At 33.8% G+C, this 17,689-nt stretch overlaps 2 protein-coding genes across 4 annotated transcripts; one reads left to right on the forward strand and one right to left on the reverse strand.

Moving 5' to 3' along the window:
• LOC104787023 lies at positions 9,446-13,623 on the forward strand. 3 transcript variants are annotated; one of them, XM_010512516.2, is made up of 6 exons: positions 9,446-9,688; positions 10,812-11,873; positions 11,993-12,064; positions 12,142-12,356; positions 12,453-12,676; positions 12,770-13,623. In XM_010512516.2, exons 2-6 carry the CDS (start codon positions 10,820-10,822, stop codon positions 13,443-13,445), a joined length of 2,241 nt encoding a protein of 746 aa, XP_010510818.1. In that variant the 5' UTR covers positions 9,446-9,688; positions 10,812-10,819; the 3' UTR covers positions 13,446-13,623. The 3 variants fall into 3 exon arrangements, with proteins under 3 accessions (XP_010510818.1, XP_010510817.1, XP_010510816.1); XM_010512515.2 differs by having other exon boundaries at positions 9,452-9,721; XM_010512514.2 differs by lacking the exon at positions 9,446-9,688 and adding an exon at positions 9,741-10,424.
• Positions 15,022-16,082, reverse strand: LOC104787024 (NDR1/HIN1-Like protein 3-like). The gene has a single exon (XM_010512517.2). It carries the CDS (start codon positions 16,017-16,019, stop codon positions 15,231-15,233), a length of 789 nt encoding a protein of 262 aa, XP_010510819.1. The 5' UTR covers positions 16,020-16,082; the 3' UTR covers positions 15,022-15,230.

Raw genomic sequence — 17,689 nt, forward strand, 5'->3', positions numbered from 1 at the left:
CTCTCTCTCTCTCTCTCCACGACATTTCTTCATTTTGGCTTTTGCTCATCTTCTTCACTTAGCTTCTTCCTCTGTTCTTCATCTCACTTCAAGCTTTGTTTCTTTATTGCAGGATTTAGACTCTGTTGTGGTGTCTCATCGGCATCTCTCACAACTGATCACAATATTTTGCTATAGAATTTTTTCTGTGTTGTAAATTACTATAAAATCTTATAGAATCTTATAAAATCACATTTTATTTTCTAAAAAGAAAAATAAAAAAAATCTAAAACACAATCAAATCTCCTAAAAATCTCTTCAATCTTTCAAAATCCTAAAATGTTAAAATCCTATCAAATCCTTTAAAATATAAGTTGAATTCTCCCTCTAATATTGTAACTGTTGGACTCATTAAAACCCACTTGAATGCATTCATTTTAAGATTCACTCCAAAATTACATATAAGTTTTTTTTTGACAACAAAATAATCAGCTCAAACAAGTCAATTATGTGGAAAATTGTTAACACATAAGTTTATTGTTAATAAATAATATATATTAAAACATAAATTTTAAGTGGTCCAATATAATAATGAGAGAGTGAAACTTTAATCACAAAACAATCATCTAAAGTGTGACTTGTGTTTTATTGGTTATCTGAAAATGAGAAAAATAAATCAATTGTAAAGTAGTTTTTGGTATACCTTATAGTTTGGTTCAATCTTCACAAACACATTTAGTACAAAATGAATAATGATTGAAGAAATATATTTTGTATAGGATAGAAGAAATATATTTTATATTTACATCAAATGATTAGATAATTGAGGTATAAGAGGGAGGTATTCAACTTGATATTTTAAGGATTTTGTAGGATTTTAATATTTTAGAATTTTGAAAGATTTAGAAGACTTTTAGGAGATTTGATTGTGTTTTAGAGTTTTTCTATTTTTCTAAAAAAGAAATAAAATATGATTCTATGAGATTTTATTAATAAACTTTGGGTGATTTTTAAATATTTTACAATACAAAGAAAGAAAATTATATGCCAAAAAAGAAAATTATGCTCAGAGAGTCTAAATCTGGTCAAGATGATCCCATAATAACATATTTGATTGTTGAGATTTGAGTTTCTAATTAAAACCTGCAACAAAGAAAAAAAGCTTCTTTGTGGTGTGAGTGTGTGACTTTAAAATCATTTGTAATGTATAGTATGATAGTGAACTCACTAAGTCCGGGGAGCAAGCCTCTGAAATCTGGTTGTTGAATTGGGTAAAAAATGCTTCCGAGAATCTATCCCTTTGGTAACACGATCAATGGTCTAGCCTGCGAATCCATAGCCATGAAGCTCTGTAGAAAGCTGAGAAGCATTCACATATATATGTAAGATTCATGGAAGAGAGAGTTTACTTCCTGGGCAGTTGAGAACGTCCCCCTTCTTGATTTCTACAGCGTGAAAGCAGAATCACAGAAACAACAGTTGAAGGTTTTGGGGCAATGGGTCGAATAGAGAAGCATTCTGTTTTTTGGGTACCAACAGTTTGCAAAAATCATCTGCGATGATAACTTTGAAGCAGCTTCAGAAGATTGTAAGCTGATATTGCTTGAGAAACCAACGTTGCTTATACTTGATGAAGGTCATACATCAAGGAACAAGGAGACTGGAGACAAACATGCTTATTTCGCTTGCTCGTGTCAGGACTCCTCGAAAGGTGGTTCTCACAGGGTACTTTGTTCCAAAACAATGTTGAGGAAGTGTTTAACATTTTGAATCTTGTTCGTCCCAAGTTCTTGAAGCGTCCTGGAACTCGGGAGATTGTTTCCCGTATCATGAGCAAGGCGGAGATACCGAGTGGCAAACAGATGAACCAGAGTAGTATTGAGGGAACTTTCTTCGCTGCAGTAGAGTTTACATTACAGAAGCGTACAAACTATTCTGCTAAAGCCAGCTTGATAAAGGATCTACGCGAAATGACCCGTAAATGACCCATAATATCTTGTATTATCACAAAGCAGATTTCAGAGGCTTGCTCCCCGGACTTAGTGAGTTCACTGTCATACTATACCTGCAACAAAGAAATTAAGTGAGATGAAGAAGAGAGGAAGAAAAACCTAAACCAAAAAAATGAGCAAAAGGAAGAAGAAGTGTCGTGATCTGAGTTTTCAATTGTAGTGTGACTTTCTGTAGAAATTTGTGAGCCACGAACATATTGCATTCCACTTCTTTATTTGTGCTTTTCATTATCATGATTCGTTTTGTTTGATATCTAATGATCAAAAGCTAATTATGTTCCTGTTGTAACATATATGGATTCTAAAAAGAACAGCCCACTAATTTACCATGATCCGATATACTTTTACGACGATGAGGTATACTTTGCGCAGACATAGAGGCAAATTGCAGTCCAAAAAACAAAATGAGCTGAGGTATTCTAGTTAAAACTGAACCTTGAGATTCAAATTAAGAGGAAGAAGAGAGAGAGCTTACTGAACAGAGATGGTGGTTTAATTCACAGGAAGAGACGAAGCTTCAGGAGGTGACTGCTGATCGGCGGAGATTAGAGCTGTCGTCGGAATTGATCTTTCATCGACTGTTTTTTTTTTAATCCTTTAAAATCCTAACTCAAAAGGATTATTTTGAATCCTTCAGAAGTTGATTGAATAACAAGAGATTTTAGATTATTTTAAATGATTTTACATAAATTTTAAGTTAAATAACATAGGATTTTAAAAGATTTTTTAAAATCATGAATTAAATAACAAATGATTTTAAGAATACTTTAGAATCTTTCAAAATATCAAGTTGAATACCTCCCTCTAAATAATCTATGTGTGATTGACAAAAAATAAAAATAATCTATGTGTTTATTACTACGACCGTATCCCAAACGTTACATAAATAATACTCCACTAATAAGTATTTGAAAACGGAAAAAATAGTAATTGAATAGACTTTTCGATTATTAAGACCGTAATTAGGTTTACTTGCATGTTGTTTAATCTCAATTTTCAATTATTATAAAAAATAAAAAACGTTAAGTTAGTAGACCAATCAAATATTAAGAACGTAACGAGGTTTAATTGCATTTTGTTGGTGTCACAGCTCTCATATTAAATTGGTTTAATTTTATACTTATTGCAAAGTCAGCTATATTTATTTTTATACATATGGATATAAGATATAATAAAATACTTATAATGGAAAGAGTAATGATGCCAAATCTAAAGCTTATTTCATATATTTATTTCTTCATGAAATCACATTTTAAAAATAATATGTATTATGTAAATATCGATAAATAAGACGTCATTAGGAAAACAATTTCTAAAAAGACATTGAAAATAGTCTAACAATAAAATTATGTGAACTATTTTAGAGTATAGGAAAAATAGAAAATAATTTTAGGAAAATCACATGTCATAAAAAAATATTAGAAGAAATTTTATAAATTTAAATTAGTCTATCATAAATTCATTTGAATTTAATATTTTAATAAGTATGAGAACATTTTTCATATATTTAATTTGATATGTAGTTTTAGTTAGAATAATATTCAAAACAAAGGAAATTAGGGAAAATGTGAGAGAAGTAATTCAATTCCTTCATATTTTTTTTACTTGAAGCATATTAATATGAGAAATTAATTCAATTTGTTCTAAGTAGAATGTCATTACAAAACATACTAAACCAGAAATAAGCAACAAAATAAAATTAAATATTGAATTTGAATCACCAGTAATCATATAAGATCAATCCACGTGAACACTATACATCAACAATACTAAATGAATCTTAAAAAAAAAAATGTTTTAACTCGGTTGCTGAATCAATCCTCCCACAGAGGCCTACTCAGTCATCTCCTCTACTCCAGGTATTGTTGTACCCTTGAAAGTATGACCCGGTTTATATATATCAAATATGAGAACTGAACCATACTGTCTCTGTCACACATATTTATTTCTGAAACATTAAATATGACTGAACCAAACTGTCTGTATTTCTGGAAAGAAGAAAGTTCGATCGACTCCCACTAAGAATTTTGAGAATCGACTCAAATCAAATCCCTAAAAAAACATTTCACACTGCTACGATCCTCTTAAAACCCAATTTTGAGAAATAATTATAGCCCCAACACTACAAGAAAACACGCGTTTTGCGATGGACGAATATGTAGCAAATCCCTCGCAAATCGACAAAAACGAGAGATTTGCGAGGAAAGTCCGTTCCTCGCAAATCGCTTCTCGCAAATCGGTCAACGTCGCAAATCCCTCGCAACTGTTGCGAGGAAAAAAAGTCACTCGCAAACTTATTGCATATTGCGAGGACTTTTTTAAAAAGCAATTTCCTCGCAAAATTTGTATCTAGTAACTCCCTCGCAAATTTGCGATGCTTTTGCAATTATTTTTTCCATCGCAAATAATAATAATGGTATAAAAAAAATTAAAATTTTCATTTTGGTTAGCTTAATTAGAATTAAACCGGCAATTAGAATTAAACTTGTAATTAAAATTAAACCTGTAATTAGAATTAAACCTTATAACTTATGAAAATTAAAGTTGTAATTAACAAAACAAGTTTACAAGGGAGATCAAGTTCAAATCTAAACATCATTACACATTAAGAGAGAAAGAGAGTTCATCAGCTTGCTTGGCCGCCGGTAGCTTCTCCGCCGGTGAGAGAAAGAGAGTTCATCAGGTTGCTTGGCCGCCGGTAGCTTCTCCGCCGGTAGCTTCTCCGCCGGTAGCTTCTCCGCCGGTGGTTGTATCTCCGACAGCTGGATCTTCTCGGGGAAACCTTGCAGCAAACTCTGGATCTTTCTCTGCAAAATAGATCTAATAAGAACCCTAAATCGAAATTGAACAGATCTAATAAAAACCCTAAACTGTAAAAAAGAAACCTAAACTGTTAAAACCTAAAACCTAAACAGATCTAATAAGAACCCTAAACCTGAAATTGAACGACAAAAGAAGAGAGAGGAGGAGGAGATTAGTCGGACAAGAGAGAGGAGGAGTAGACTTACGGAGGACGAGGAGTTTCTAGGGTCGATTAACCGGAGAAGAAAGAAATCAAAAGAAGAAGAAGACTTAGGGTTTGTCGGCTGCGGAGTGTTGGGTCGCTCAAACTAGGTTTTCTAGTTAAATAGAAAATTAAACGCGTCGCAAATCCCTCGCAAAATTTGCGAGGGATTTGCTAGGCTCCCTCGTAAAATTTGCGAGGGATTTGCTAGGCTCCCTCGCAAAAGCCTCGCAAATATTAATTAATATTAATTTTCATTTATTAAAATAACTAATCTAAATTTATGAGTATTTGCAAGCGAATTGCGAGGGACCGTAGCAAATCCCTCGCAAAGTATTTAGGGTTTAGGTTTAGAAATTGTTTTTTGTGCCCTATCTTTGATTATAAATCATGGATTCATCTAATCTAAATCATCAATAGTAATAAAATTAGTCTTTAGGGTTTAGGTTCAAGGGTTTAAAGTTGTACAATTGCGAGGGAAATGCTATGAGCTGAGTGATTTGCGATGGATTTGCGACTACTTTGCTACGAACCTAGCAAATCAGTCGCAAATTAGTCGCAAACCCTGAATAACTAATTTATAAAAACAATTCAAAATAATTTAAAACAATTAGTCATATAAACTTTCAAGTATATTATAAGGTCAAATGGTCTCATCATACTCTTTTCTATTATAAAAATTTTAAAAATTTGTCTAATTTTGCATCTTCCTCTAATCATTAACTATCTTCTACACTATATCATACATATGCATTACATTGAGACAAATATTTGACAAATATTCCAATTGTCCAATTCTCTAACAATTTTGTGTTGCACTGCCCTATCTTTGATTATAAGTCTTGGATTCATCTTTTTAATCATTAATAGTAATGTAATTAGTCTTTAGGGTTTAGGGTTTATGGTTTAGGGGTTAGGGTTTAAAGTTGTCATTTGCGAGGGAATTGCTATGATTTGAGGAATTTGCGATGGATTTGCGACTAATTTGCTTTATATATAGCAAATCCGTCGCAAGCTTGTAGCAAATCTTGAATATCCAATTTATAAAAACCATCAAAATAATTTTGAAAGTTAGTAAAATTAACTTTCAAGTATATTATAAGGTCCAATGTCTCATCATACTCTTTTCTATCATCTTTTTAATCATCAATAGTAATGTATTTCAGAATAATTCACCTTATGAACACATTAAAATATATTTCAGAATAATTATATTAAGTTTTGTAATATTAATAAAAAAAAATAATAATAATTTCCTAATTTTGCAATGGATTTGCTATAGCTTTTGCAAATCACTCGCATGTCCATAGCAATTTTGCTATGGATACTGTTTTCGCAAATGCGTCGCAATTTTGCGATTGATTTGCGAGGAAGGTGTCATTCCCTGCAAATTTATCGTAAATGCCTCGCAAATGAGCAGCGAATTTGCGACGACTGGCTTCCTCGCAATTTTGCGAGGGAATTGCGAGAGGTTTTTGGTTTCTCGTACTTTCCTCGCAAATCCACCGCAAATTTGCGAGAACTGTAGTCCGTCGCAACTGTTCCTCGCAAAACGCATGTTTTCTTGTAGTGCAAAGATGTGACATGAAGTTGTGAGGAGCTGCCAAAATGGGTTTCTTCTGGTTTAGGAGTCCTACTTAGTCGAACATGCTTGGGAGAGGTCTCACGGCCATGAATGCGTCCACCATCTGTGATATTTATAGTTTGAGAAAAAAAAAAGAAGAGTTTTACCTCATCGGTAACAGTAGCTCGTGCCCTGCGGTGTCTCTCCACTATTTCTGTCAAGACTTCCGTGACTCGCTCCTTTACATCTCCTGATTGCATGTTTCCATATTTTTCTCCATATTCCTAAAAATCTATATATACATTTTTAAAGATATTTATGAAATAAATACTGAAGTTCGTACTTATTTACAAAACAAACATACTATTGACATTAATTGTTAATTTATTTTTTATTTAATTAATTAATATTAAGTTTCTATTTTTGAAAACAAGATTTCTCACCCTAAATAAATTTCCAAAACAATCTGAACCACTCCCTTTAACATTAAGTATTAAGTTTTGTAATTAATTTAATTAATATTAAGTTTCCAATTCTACAAAACAATATTTTCTCAATACACAATTCAGATTGTTTGTAGAAACTAAATGTTTTACATAAATTCGGTTAACTGTTATAGGAGCAAATGCCATTAATTTCGATGTAATTGTTCTACATAAATTCTGAATTTAAACAATCATTAAAAAAAACTAACTGTATGATTTTAAAAGGTAACAAACATATTTACCATTCAATTTGATATCTTATTCAAGGAATAATAATAAAATATAAAAGATATTGCTTGCTCACAGATTTATTTTTCATTTTATTACGTATTTAAAACTAATTTTTACTTTCACAGATTTCGTATGATGAGTTTTTGCGGATTAAAAATCTTTGAACATGTTGCCTCACCGCCTAGCATGACGGGTTTAGACTATAGAACCAACACTAAACTATTAGTTTATCTCATATATATTATAGATTTGTAATCATAGTTTTGAAAATTAACTTATAAATTATTTAGTATATGAACTAAAAAGTATTACACATACTATAACACATTCTTAATATTCCAAAAAAAAATTAACGACACATAAATATATACACTGACATACTATATAAGAATATACCTCTGTTTAATTCTAGAGAACAAAAAAAATCTAGAATTTTATATTATATCTAATAACAAATTTAATGTAATTAGGTAATAAATTTTATAAAATGTAAGAAGAAGAAAAAAATTCTAAACAAAATTTTAAATTAATTAGACAAAAATTAATTAATTGAGAATTTGAAAACTAAATAAATTAAAATTTATTATTCAAAATACAATAATTTATAAGTTAGTCTCGCTGTGTACCGCGGCTGAAATCCTAGTATAGTACAATATTTAAAAACCCTTCGACACATTTTCGTTCTGCGTAGTGATCATAATTAATAACAAACTTATTAACTAGTGTACCTTTCTAATGCGTTCAAGTTCAGAATCATCTTCAAGGAAAAAGCTCAAATACTTGAACGGTATGTCCACCTGTGATTTAGTAGAAAAGAGATTACCAGAAAACCAATTTGCGTTTGTACCAGAGAGAGCAATATCATATAATGTGCTCATCACACATGAAGTACTCCAATATCTTCACTCATCTATAGCAAAACAGAGGTGTTATATGGCAGTCAAAACTGGTATGAGTAAGGTCTGTGATAGAATAGAATGAAATTTTATTTGAGAAGTACTAGAGAGACTGGGTTTTCAACCTACCTGGATAAACTGGATCCTTCAATGTGTCACCGTCGTTAGCTACTCGTACGTCCTGAATGAGTTGGCACAAGGACTAGTAACACCCCACGTAGAATCAGAAAAAGAGATCCACTCTCCCTATACATTTTCATCTTTGCAAAAACGCTGAAGTTCTGAAGTTCTGACAGGTCTTTGCAAAAACGCTCAAAATGAGAATAAGTTCACAAGGATAAAAGTGGGGAAATATATCCCAAAGATCAGTCAATTTTTGCAGATGACACCATGTTCTTTTGCAAGACTGACCAACAGAACTACAATACTCTGATTCAAATCCTACATAAATACGAAGAAGCGTCAGGCCAAATGATCAATGCATCCAAGTCAGTAATTACTTTCTCTGCCAAAACGTCAAATGAGACTAAAGAGTGGATTAAACTACAGCTTGGGATTCAAAAGGAAGGCAGCTTAGGGAAGTATTTGACACTCCCTGAATTGCTGGCAGGAAAAAGAAGGACTTATTCACGATCATAGTCGATAGGATTCGCTAGAAAGCCTTTAGCTGGCCATTATGGTTTCTATCTGCGGCAGGTAAAATGAAACTGCTAAGTTTGTCGTAGCGGCTATACCAACTTACTCCATATCCTGCTTCAAGCTTTCTTGCTCTTTGCACAAGGGCATACAATCAGTGTTAAATTGCTTCTGGTGGAATTCAAGTATGAAGAAAAAAGAAAATGTGTTAGATCTATTGGGAGAAGCTAATGAGAGCAAAAAGGAGAAGGTGGATTAGGCTTCTAACTTACAAAACTTCATTGAAGTTTTATTAATAGAATCTTATATAATAGTGATGATGTGATTGATTATTTTTCTCAAAGTAATTTGTGAGTTGACATATATAAAAATGGTTTTATAAAGACTTTTTTTTTGTCAAACTATAAAGCAATTGACTAAAACAATAGATTAAGGGTGTTAAAAGACAATATAAACTAATGAAAACAAAAGACATGTTAAAAGGAAAGAAAAAAAAGACAACAAAAAGAAAAGTGTAAAAAAAAGGTGACCGGAGAGAATAACAAGGGGAAGAGAAAGTTACCGTTTTTGGAGTCATCCGTCAAAGTCATCTTTACAACTTAGCAAGCAAAATTTGCTTTATTGCATGTTATTTTGTTTGTAAGTCAGTCACACACACAACACACAATCCCCTTTTCTCTCCTCCCGCATAAGATTCCTCTCTTTCTCTCTCTCTCTCTGCCCATCTGATTCGCTGCTGACTCACACACGACACACACCTCTCTCTCTCTCTCCTTCTTCGCCTCCTGTAGAAGAAAGACGTTTTGTTTTGTTTTTGTTTGATCCTCTCTCGCGTAACTCCAAAGCTCAAGAGCCTCTCTTTAATTCTTCCGACTCTTTAGGTATCGCCGTTTCTTCATCTGGGTTTTGTGTGGGTAAGCCACTCTATTCGCGTTTTCTAGGTTTTCGTCTACTCTAATGGTCCAATTTCAATTGGGTTTCTTTTACCTTTCTATAAAAATCTCTCCTTTTTTGCAGTTTCGGTCAAATTCGTCTACTTTTCATTTTTTTTAATTTTCGATTACGCTTGAGAAAAATCCTTAATTTTTGTTTAATCAGTTTGGTATTTGGCTACGGTGTGGCTTTGTTTATGTTCCTTGCTCGTCCTAGTTTTCTAGATATTTCCTAAGATTCCGAATAGCATAAAAGTTGCCTTTTTTTTTGTGTGTGTGTCTGATTCTTATTGTTTACTCATCTATTGGGATAAAAACTGCAACTTGGTTCTGTGAAAGTTTTACTCTTTGTATAAGGGGTTTGCTTTATGAAGTTTATAACAGAGGAATAGGTTAATAGGTTAAGGGAATAGGTCAGATTGCGTTTCGATTTCGAAGTGGAAATATGTTCTGTAACTGAAGCTAGATGTTTGCTTTTAGGTATTTATGATGAAGCTGAAAACTTTTTTTGTGTTTATGTTGGAAGTAATTGTTCCTTTTCTTTCTTCTTAGATTTTCGTCTCTGTGTTCATTGCCTTGGATGTATGTATCTTCTTTGTGTGTTGCTGTGGTAGTTTTTGTTCGAGTTCAGGAAAACAAGATAACTAAAACATGAACACAAAAACGCAGAATTCAATTTCCCTTGGTATGAACTGATAAACCCACGCAAAGCCTATTTCGCAGGATGGATCTCACAAAGAGTTCCTCCTTCCTACCTATATATGAATCTCCAAAATCACATAATAGAAGAATTCTAAATGGGAATTAGTTAGTAAAGTCCTAAGTGACATATTATCACCTTATGATCATTCCTCTGAGTTTGGAAGTTTTCTTTTCTATATTTGACACTTAGGACTTTACTAACTAATTCCCATTTAGAATTCTTCTATTATGTGATTTTGGAGATTCATATAGGTAGGAAGGAGGAACTTCATATATTTGACACTATTCAAGTATTTCTTGGTTTAATTGTTGTGTAATTGCATTTCTTCAGATTGTAAATCTAATTCTGTAACTCTTTTTTGCATGTAAGCTTGGACAATGGGTGCATCAACATCCAGAATAGATGAAGATAAAGCCTTGCAGCTATGTCGGGAAAGAAAAAAATTTGTCCAACAAGCACTTGATGGAAGATGTTTGTTAGCTGCTGCTCACGTTTCATACGTTCAGTCTCTTAAGAGTACCGGAACTGCCCTCAGGAAATTTGCTGAGACTGAAGTTCCAGTTGAATCTTCCTTGTACACGTCCACTAGTGCAACACCAGAACAACCTCTTGCCTTAATCGAGAAATCAGTTTCTCATTTGTCATACTCTCCTCCACCTGCTTCGCATTCGCATTCCCATCATGACACGTATTCACCTCCTCCGTCGCCTCCTAGTACCAGTCCGTTCCAGGTTAATCATATGAAATTCAGAGGGTCTTCTTCAAAAAAAGTGGAAGAGAAACCTCCGGTTTCTATTGTTGCCACTGTAACCTCATCGAGTAGTCCACAAACCAGGTCTATGGAAAAGCTGGAACCAACCCGATTTGATGAATCTTCTACCATGCCACCTGAAGCACCTTGGGATTATTTTGGTCTTTCTCATCCGATCGACAACCAGCTTTCTTCTTCTCATGTTGGGAATGGTCATGTGTCGAGATCCGTGAAGGGAGAAGATGAAACTCCAGAGGTGGAGGATGATGGTGAGAATTTTTCTTTTCAAGAAAGGGAAGCGTCCAGAGATTCGGATGATGATGAGTTTGATGAACCCACAAGTGATACACTTGTCAGAAGCTTTGAAAACTTCAATAGAGTGCACCGTGATCACAGTGCTTTGCCTCAAAGAGAGGGAGTTGAAAGCGAGTTCTCTGACGCTGAGAAAAGTAGAACTCCTGAGTTATCACCACCAGTGACGCCTTTAACAGCCACTCCAGTGAACAAAACACCACACAAGGGAGATCACACCGAGAACAAGCTTCCTCCCAGGGACTTCTTGTCAAGCATGAGAGAGATAGAGTTGCTCTTTGTTAAAGCTTCAGAGACTGGAAAAGAGGTTCCTAGGATGCTTGAAGCCAATAAGTTGCATTTCCGTCCAATAGTTCCGTCAAAAGAAAGTAATAATTCTTATCTCTTGAAGACTTACTTACCTTAGTTAATCTAATGCGTCTCTGCATCTAGATTGTTTTGTGATGAATATTTGAAGAAAAATCACATATATCTCTGCTTTTTGCAGATGGCTCCGGTGCATCATCACTGTTCAAAACCTGTCTCTCTTGTGGGGAAGATCCCAAAGATGTACCAGAAGGTAATGAAACTTATTTACATTTTGGGTCAACTGTTGCAGATTGTATGTAGTGTTTACAGGCAAAGTAATCTGTGCAGAGCCTGCTCAGAACTCGGTGAAATACTTGACCTGGCATAGGACTGACTCTTCACGATCCTCATCTTCTCGGAATCCTCTTGGAGGAATGAATTCTGATGATGTGGAAGAGCTCAATAGCAATATCTTTGAAAATATTTGCATGATTGCTGGAAGCCATGCCTCAACGCTAGACAGACTATATGCATGGGAGCGGAAACTCTATGATGAAGTTAAGGTACTTATAGTGCCTTAAATAGATTTTTTGTTAAAAAAAACAAGATTTTGCAGTGAGAGTATTTAATTTGTTTTCTTCACTTCTACCGGTTTTCAGGGGAGTCAGACTGTGCGGAGAGAGTATGACGAAAAGTGCAGAATTTTGAGAGAACTTGAATCAGAAGGTAAAGGTTCACAAAGAACAGACAAGACACGTGCAGTTGTGAAAGACCTTCACTCCAGAATCAGAGTGGCGATTCACAGGATCGACTCCATATCAAGACGGATTGAAGAACTCCGTGACAAAGAGCTCCAGCCTCAACTTGAGGAACTCATTGAAGGGTATGTGTTAAGTCACTGTCTCCAGTATACTCAATTCTTTTGATTTCATTTTTACCTGAACTATTATATTTATTATTTCTTGGATGTGATTAGGTTGAGTCGTATGTGGGAAGTAATGTTAGAATGCCACAAGGTTCAGTTTCAGTTAATCAAAGCGTGTTACAGAGGCGGAAACATTAAACTCAACATGCAGTCGGAGGTGCACAGACAAGTAACATCTCACCTTGAAGATGAACTCAGCGCGTTGGCCTCAAGCTTCACCAAGTGGATCACAGGCCAGAAATCATATATTAAAGCGATAAATGAGTGGCTGGTGAAATGTGTCGCCTTAACACAAAAATCCTCCAAACGAAAAAGGCGTGGTGCGCCACAGCTGCAACTGAGAAACTATGGTCCTCCCATTTATGCAACCTGTGACATCTGGCTAGAAAAACACGAAGAATTGCCTACCAAAGAGGTTTCGAGCTCCATTAAAGCACTTGCATCTGATGTCGCCAGGTTCTTGCCACGTCAGGAAAAGAGTCGCACCAAGAAACATCGGTCTGGTGAGAACAAAAACGATCTGACAGCTCACATGTTGCCAGATGAGACAGTGGAGGATCGAGGTCCGGGATTTGATCGGTTTAGGACAAGCTTGGAAGGATTTGTTGGACAACTCAACCAGTTTGCAGAATCATCAGTGAACATGTATGAGGAACTTAAGAAAGGAATCAACGATGCCAAGAACAACTACGAGCACTTGAAGAAGGCTTATTCACAAGGAAAATGATTTTTTGGTTTCTTGGAGAAATGGAATTTTGTCAGGTTAAAAATTTTGGAGGCAAATTGGGTTTGGCATTTGTAAATGCAAAAGGGATTATATAAAAAGATTTCTTCAAGCATATATGGAGGATAATTGTGACAGAGTTTTGTGCTTTGTGGGCATATCAAAATAAATATAGTTTTTAGTTAGTCCAATCACAGAAAACATATAAGAAATCTAGTCAATAACATAAGAGAATTTCTGGTTTATATGGGGCATTAGGAATCATTTAGGTTAAAATTTTGAAAAAAGATTGCTTCGAAAAAGGATTATGTTTTCTATGGACAATATCATCTACAGTATAATATTCTAGTATCAGCCGTATTTTTATTACATTGTCATATCTCAAAGAATTAATAGAAAACAAAAAAAAAAAGTCACTACAACAAATCACCTAGATCTTTAAAACTTATAAAGAGACTTCTTATTTTGATCAAAACTTATAAAGAGAGTAGATATGACTTTGAATGGTTGGTCCATACACTCCATACTAAACAATGCATACTAGTACGGAGTGATAGCAGACCAGAAAAATGTGGATAGATGTTCACTCTATACTAGCATGTATTTTATTGGTCTGCATTTGGTCCGACATTGGTATGGAGTTTATCAAACAAGTGTATGAATAGTTGAAAATTTGCGGACTGGTCTGATTTTAGTCTGGTCTGGAGCGTACCAACCAACCATTCAAGGCTTATGTATTTTGTATGTTATGCGGAATATGGATATTATTTCGTTTTTGAGAAATATGGATCTTATTTCGTCCTAGTTACCGGCCTAAATGACTCGATAACAAACTCCGTTCAATCTCAGTTATCGACACATGATTATCACATAATTGGCTCTCAAACTATACATCAAGATCTTTACTTCTTTGTCCAAAAAAGTTTAATATTTTTATATAAAGCTAAAAAAAATTATTATAGTTTAACCTTTTTTCAAGTTGGAATGTTTTATAATTTTTTATTTTAATCGGTTTAAAAATGTGATTCAATTAAAAGATCGAATTAAACTTTAAAATTGGGACCATGTTAGTTGAGAATTTATCCTTTGATAAATTTAGCATACTGTCAACTTCAAATGCCTTCATGCTTTCTCGGTCAAGAAACAACTTGCTGAGTTTGCATAGATAGGATTTTGCTAGACAAAATGGTGATTTGAGACTTCTCAAGTTTACTAGTGGAAGATTCGCAAGGATAAATACTTTGCAACAACGAATTTATTTTTGTTGTTTTTTTTTAAATCAACTCACCTTCTCTTTCTATAGCTCCAAATTTATTTATTTTTCTAGGAATTTTTATTAGATTGTTTTTTTTTTTAATTCTCAATCTTCATCGGATCTACCAAAGTTCCTGACATGTTGATCTAATATAATGATCTTGACAGCTATAAACATATCATTTTCTGATGACAAAAATATAATAAGATAATGCCATCTTTTTTTATAGACTAAATCTCTTTTGACTCTTTCCATAGTTAAGCTTCGTGCTATCTATTTTCTCAAAACCCGAAACTACTCCTTTGAAATTGTTGTACCGTACAAAAAAGAAGTTATCAACTTTTCATAAACTAAAAGATCAAATTGGAAATTTTCCTCATTTGAAAATATACCCCATCCAATCACAACAAATTCACAACATATTTATGTTTTCTCATACAAAAATAAAACAAAAGTCAAATAACCCAAAAATAAAACATTAATCAGTAAAAAAAATTCCTAAAAATCCAAAAGTAACAAATATCACATCATCATCACCAAAGATCAAAGTCATGCCTGCATTTTCTCGAGACAATCCTCGACGGCGCCGTCAACTTATCAACCGTGACATCACACTCAACTTTAACGATCATAGTCCAAGTCTTCACAGAACCAACCTTAATTCTCACAGGAGCTTTAACCTTCAATCTAAACGGCAACGTTTTCTTACTCACATCGTTACGCATCTCTTTCCTCATACCACTAGTCAACTGTATCTTAGACGACCCACTCAACTTCAACTTAACGACCGTCACATTCTTCGCCGGCTGATAAAACGCCGGCAAAACACCGTTACACAGATCAACGCCGTTGTAATACACATCCACCGAGCTTCCTACCTCGTGATAATAAACCCCGATTTTTCCGTTACCGTTACGCGATCTAACGGTAACGTTAAACCGGGGAGAGATCGGGGAGGAGGAGTTGAGGTTGATGCCGGAGACTGAGAAGCCTTCGACGGAGTATTTGGGAGCTTCGGGGCGGTAGATTAGGTAGAGGACAGAGAAGGAGAGTCCGGCGAGGACGGCGATGGTGAAAACGACGGCGAGGAATGAGCAGAAACAGCATCTGCAGTTGCTGCGATTTGGTTTTTTACGAGAGAGGTATTGGAGGCGGTGAGCGTTTTCAGGCGGTGGGATACGGTAAATCTGATCTTTAGGGACTTGGATAACGTATGTAGAAGGTGGTGGTGCTGGTTTTCTTGGAAACTCGCCGGAGCTGAAGTTGCCGGAGAATTGTCCGCTTTCTGGTGGTGAATCGGCGGGGTAGACTCTTTCAGCCATTTTGGAGAGATAAGACTGTGAGAAACAAAAAAACAAATATGTGATGAGAGATTAGTGAAAGTGAAGAAGAAGAAGAAGAAAATAAATATAAAGTGGAGGAGATAACGCGTTACAGAGAAAGAAAGAAAAAACAAAAAAAAAAAAGATTGCACGCGGCAATATGAAATGAAATCTACTGGTTTTTAATGTTTTTTTTTTTTTGAATTATTTTAAATGTTTTGTATTATTAATTAAAATTCAAATTGGCAATAAATCAAGACGGGATTAGTGTTGATTTTGTCTAAACAAGACAAGGACAAGGCCTCCTTTGGTAGGACCTTCACCTACGAATCTATGTAAAATTTATAAAAATGAAGAAAGTATATATTTTTTTTTTTTGGTAGAGTGAAGAAAGTATTCTCTAATATCTTATAAAATGGGGGAATTAAAGTATTAAATACTGTACTATAATGACTATTCTTTTCATATGTCATTTTTATAACCATAAAATGTCATATAGAAATCTATACTATTTTTTAAAAATAATAATAAGAAAACCATATTTTTATTATTTAGAAAACGCTCACAGTAATTACCCAATGTTAAAAACTACAATAAATAATAAAGTTAATGTCATCCCAATTATTGTAATTGTAAAATACAAAAAAGAAACCTCATTACGTTTGACTTAGTTATCGTTATAATTAACTAATAAAGTTAAAAATATATATATAGTATGGAAGGTTACGTGCGTACGAGTAAGATACGAATGCAGAAGTTGAAGAGAGATAATAAGTTTGTAATGATGGCTGACGGATGGGTTACAGCTAAGAGGCAGAAAAGCAAACACGGTTTGTGCAAGTGTTAAACCGCGGAAGTCCAACTCCAAATGATACATCCGTTTACACAAGTATGATATTAGATAGACATAGACTCGTCGTACCATTCAAATTGAGTTAACCTCCAAAATTACCAAATCATTTATGAACATTTCTTTCAACAACATGCATAACTAAATTCTGAATATTAATTAGTCGGTTATATGTCCAACCTCCAAACATAGACGTTATCTATCAATATATATTAACTTCATATTAGTATCGAAAAAACAAGTTTTCTAAAAAAGTTCCAAAAGTTTTCTATCAACCTCCAAACATAGACGTTATCTATCAACACATTTCATATTAGTTTCGTACAGACAATTTTATATATATTCTCAGGGGAAAATATGCAATTCAGATACAAAATATTTTTTAGAATCTTAAGATTCATATATATATATATATATATATATATATCCACATAATTACATTATTAATTGTCTAATAATTGTATGCGGATATCACAAAGTAATAAGACTGTCATATTGTGGAGTGCACGTTAGGCGGCAATATCACAACAACAATTTTTATTATATAGATATAGTTTCTTTATGTTTTACACTTCAACTACTTAAGAACAAATAAATTCTATCTTTTTAACAAAAAACATTTAACTTCCTAAGATTTGTTTTAAAAATATATATTATTAGTTGAATGGTTTGAACATTTACTTCCAAAGTATTAAGAAAAAAGGGTAATATATGCTTCCATATACTGATATATTTTGGAGATAAGTATACACTGAATTCAAATGAATATCAACCAAATATAGAAGATGATATGAGTGTCATATAATCAAAGGTCAAATAC

Source organism: Camelina sativa, chromosome 5, assembly GCF_000633955.1.
Source record: "Camelina sativa cultivar DH55 chromosome 5, Cs, whole genome shotgun sequence".
NCBI classification, from domain to species: domain Eukaryota; kingdom Viridiplantae; phylum Streptophyta; class Magnoliopsida; order Brassicales; family Brassicaceae; genus Camelina; species Camelina sativa.

Excerpts from the sequence above, each read along its gene's own strand:
- LOC104787023 (XM_010512514.2), top strand. The coding sequence starts at position 10,391 with ATGAACACAAAAACGCAGAATTCAATTTCCCTTG. Across the intron at positions 10,425-10,811 it reads GCAGAATTCAATTTCCCTTG|CTTGGACAATGGGTGCATCA; the intron begins GTATGAACTGAT and ends TTTGCATGTAAG. Across the intron at positions 11,874-11,992 it reads AATAGTTCCGTCAAAAGAAA|ATGGCTCCGGTGCATCATCA; the intron begins GTAATAATTCTT and ends TGCTTTTTGCAG.
- LOC104787024 (XM_010512517.2), bottom strand. The coding sequence starts at position 16,019 with ATGGCTGAAAGAGTCTACCCCGCCGATTCACCACCAGAAAGCGGACAA.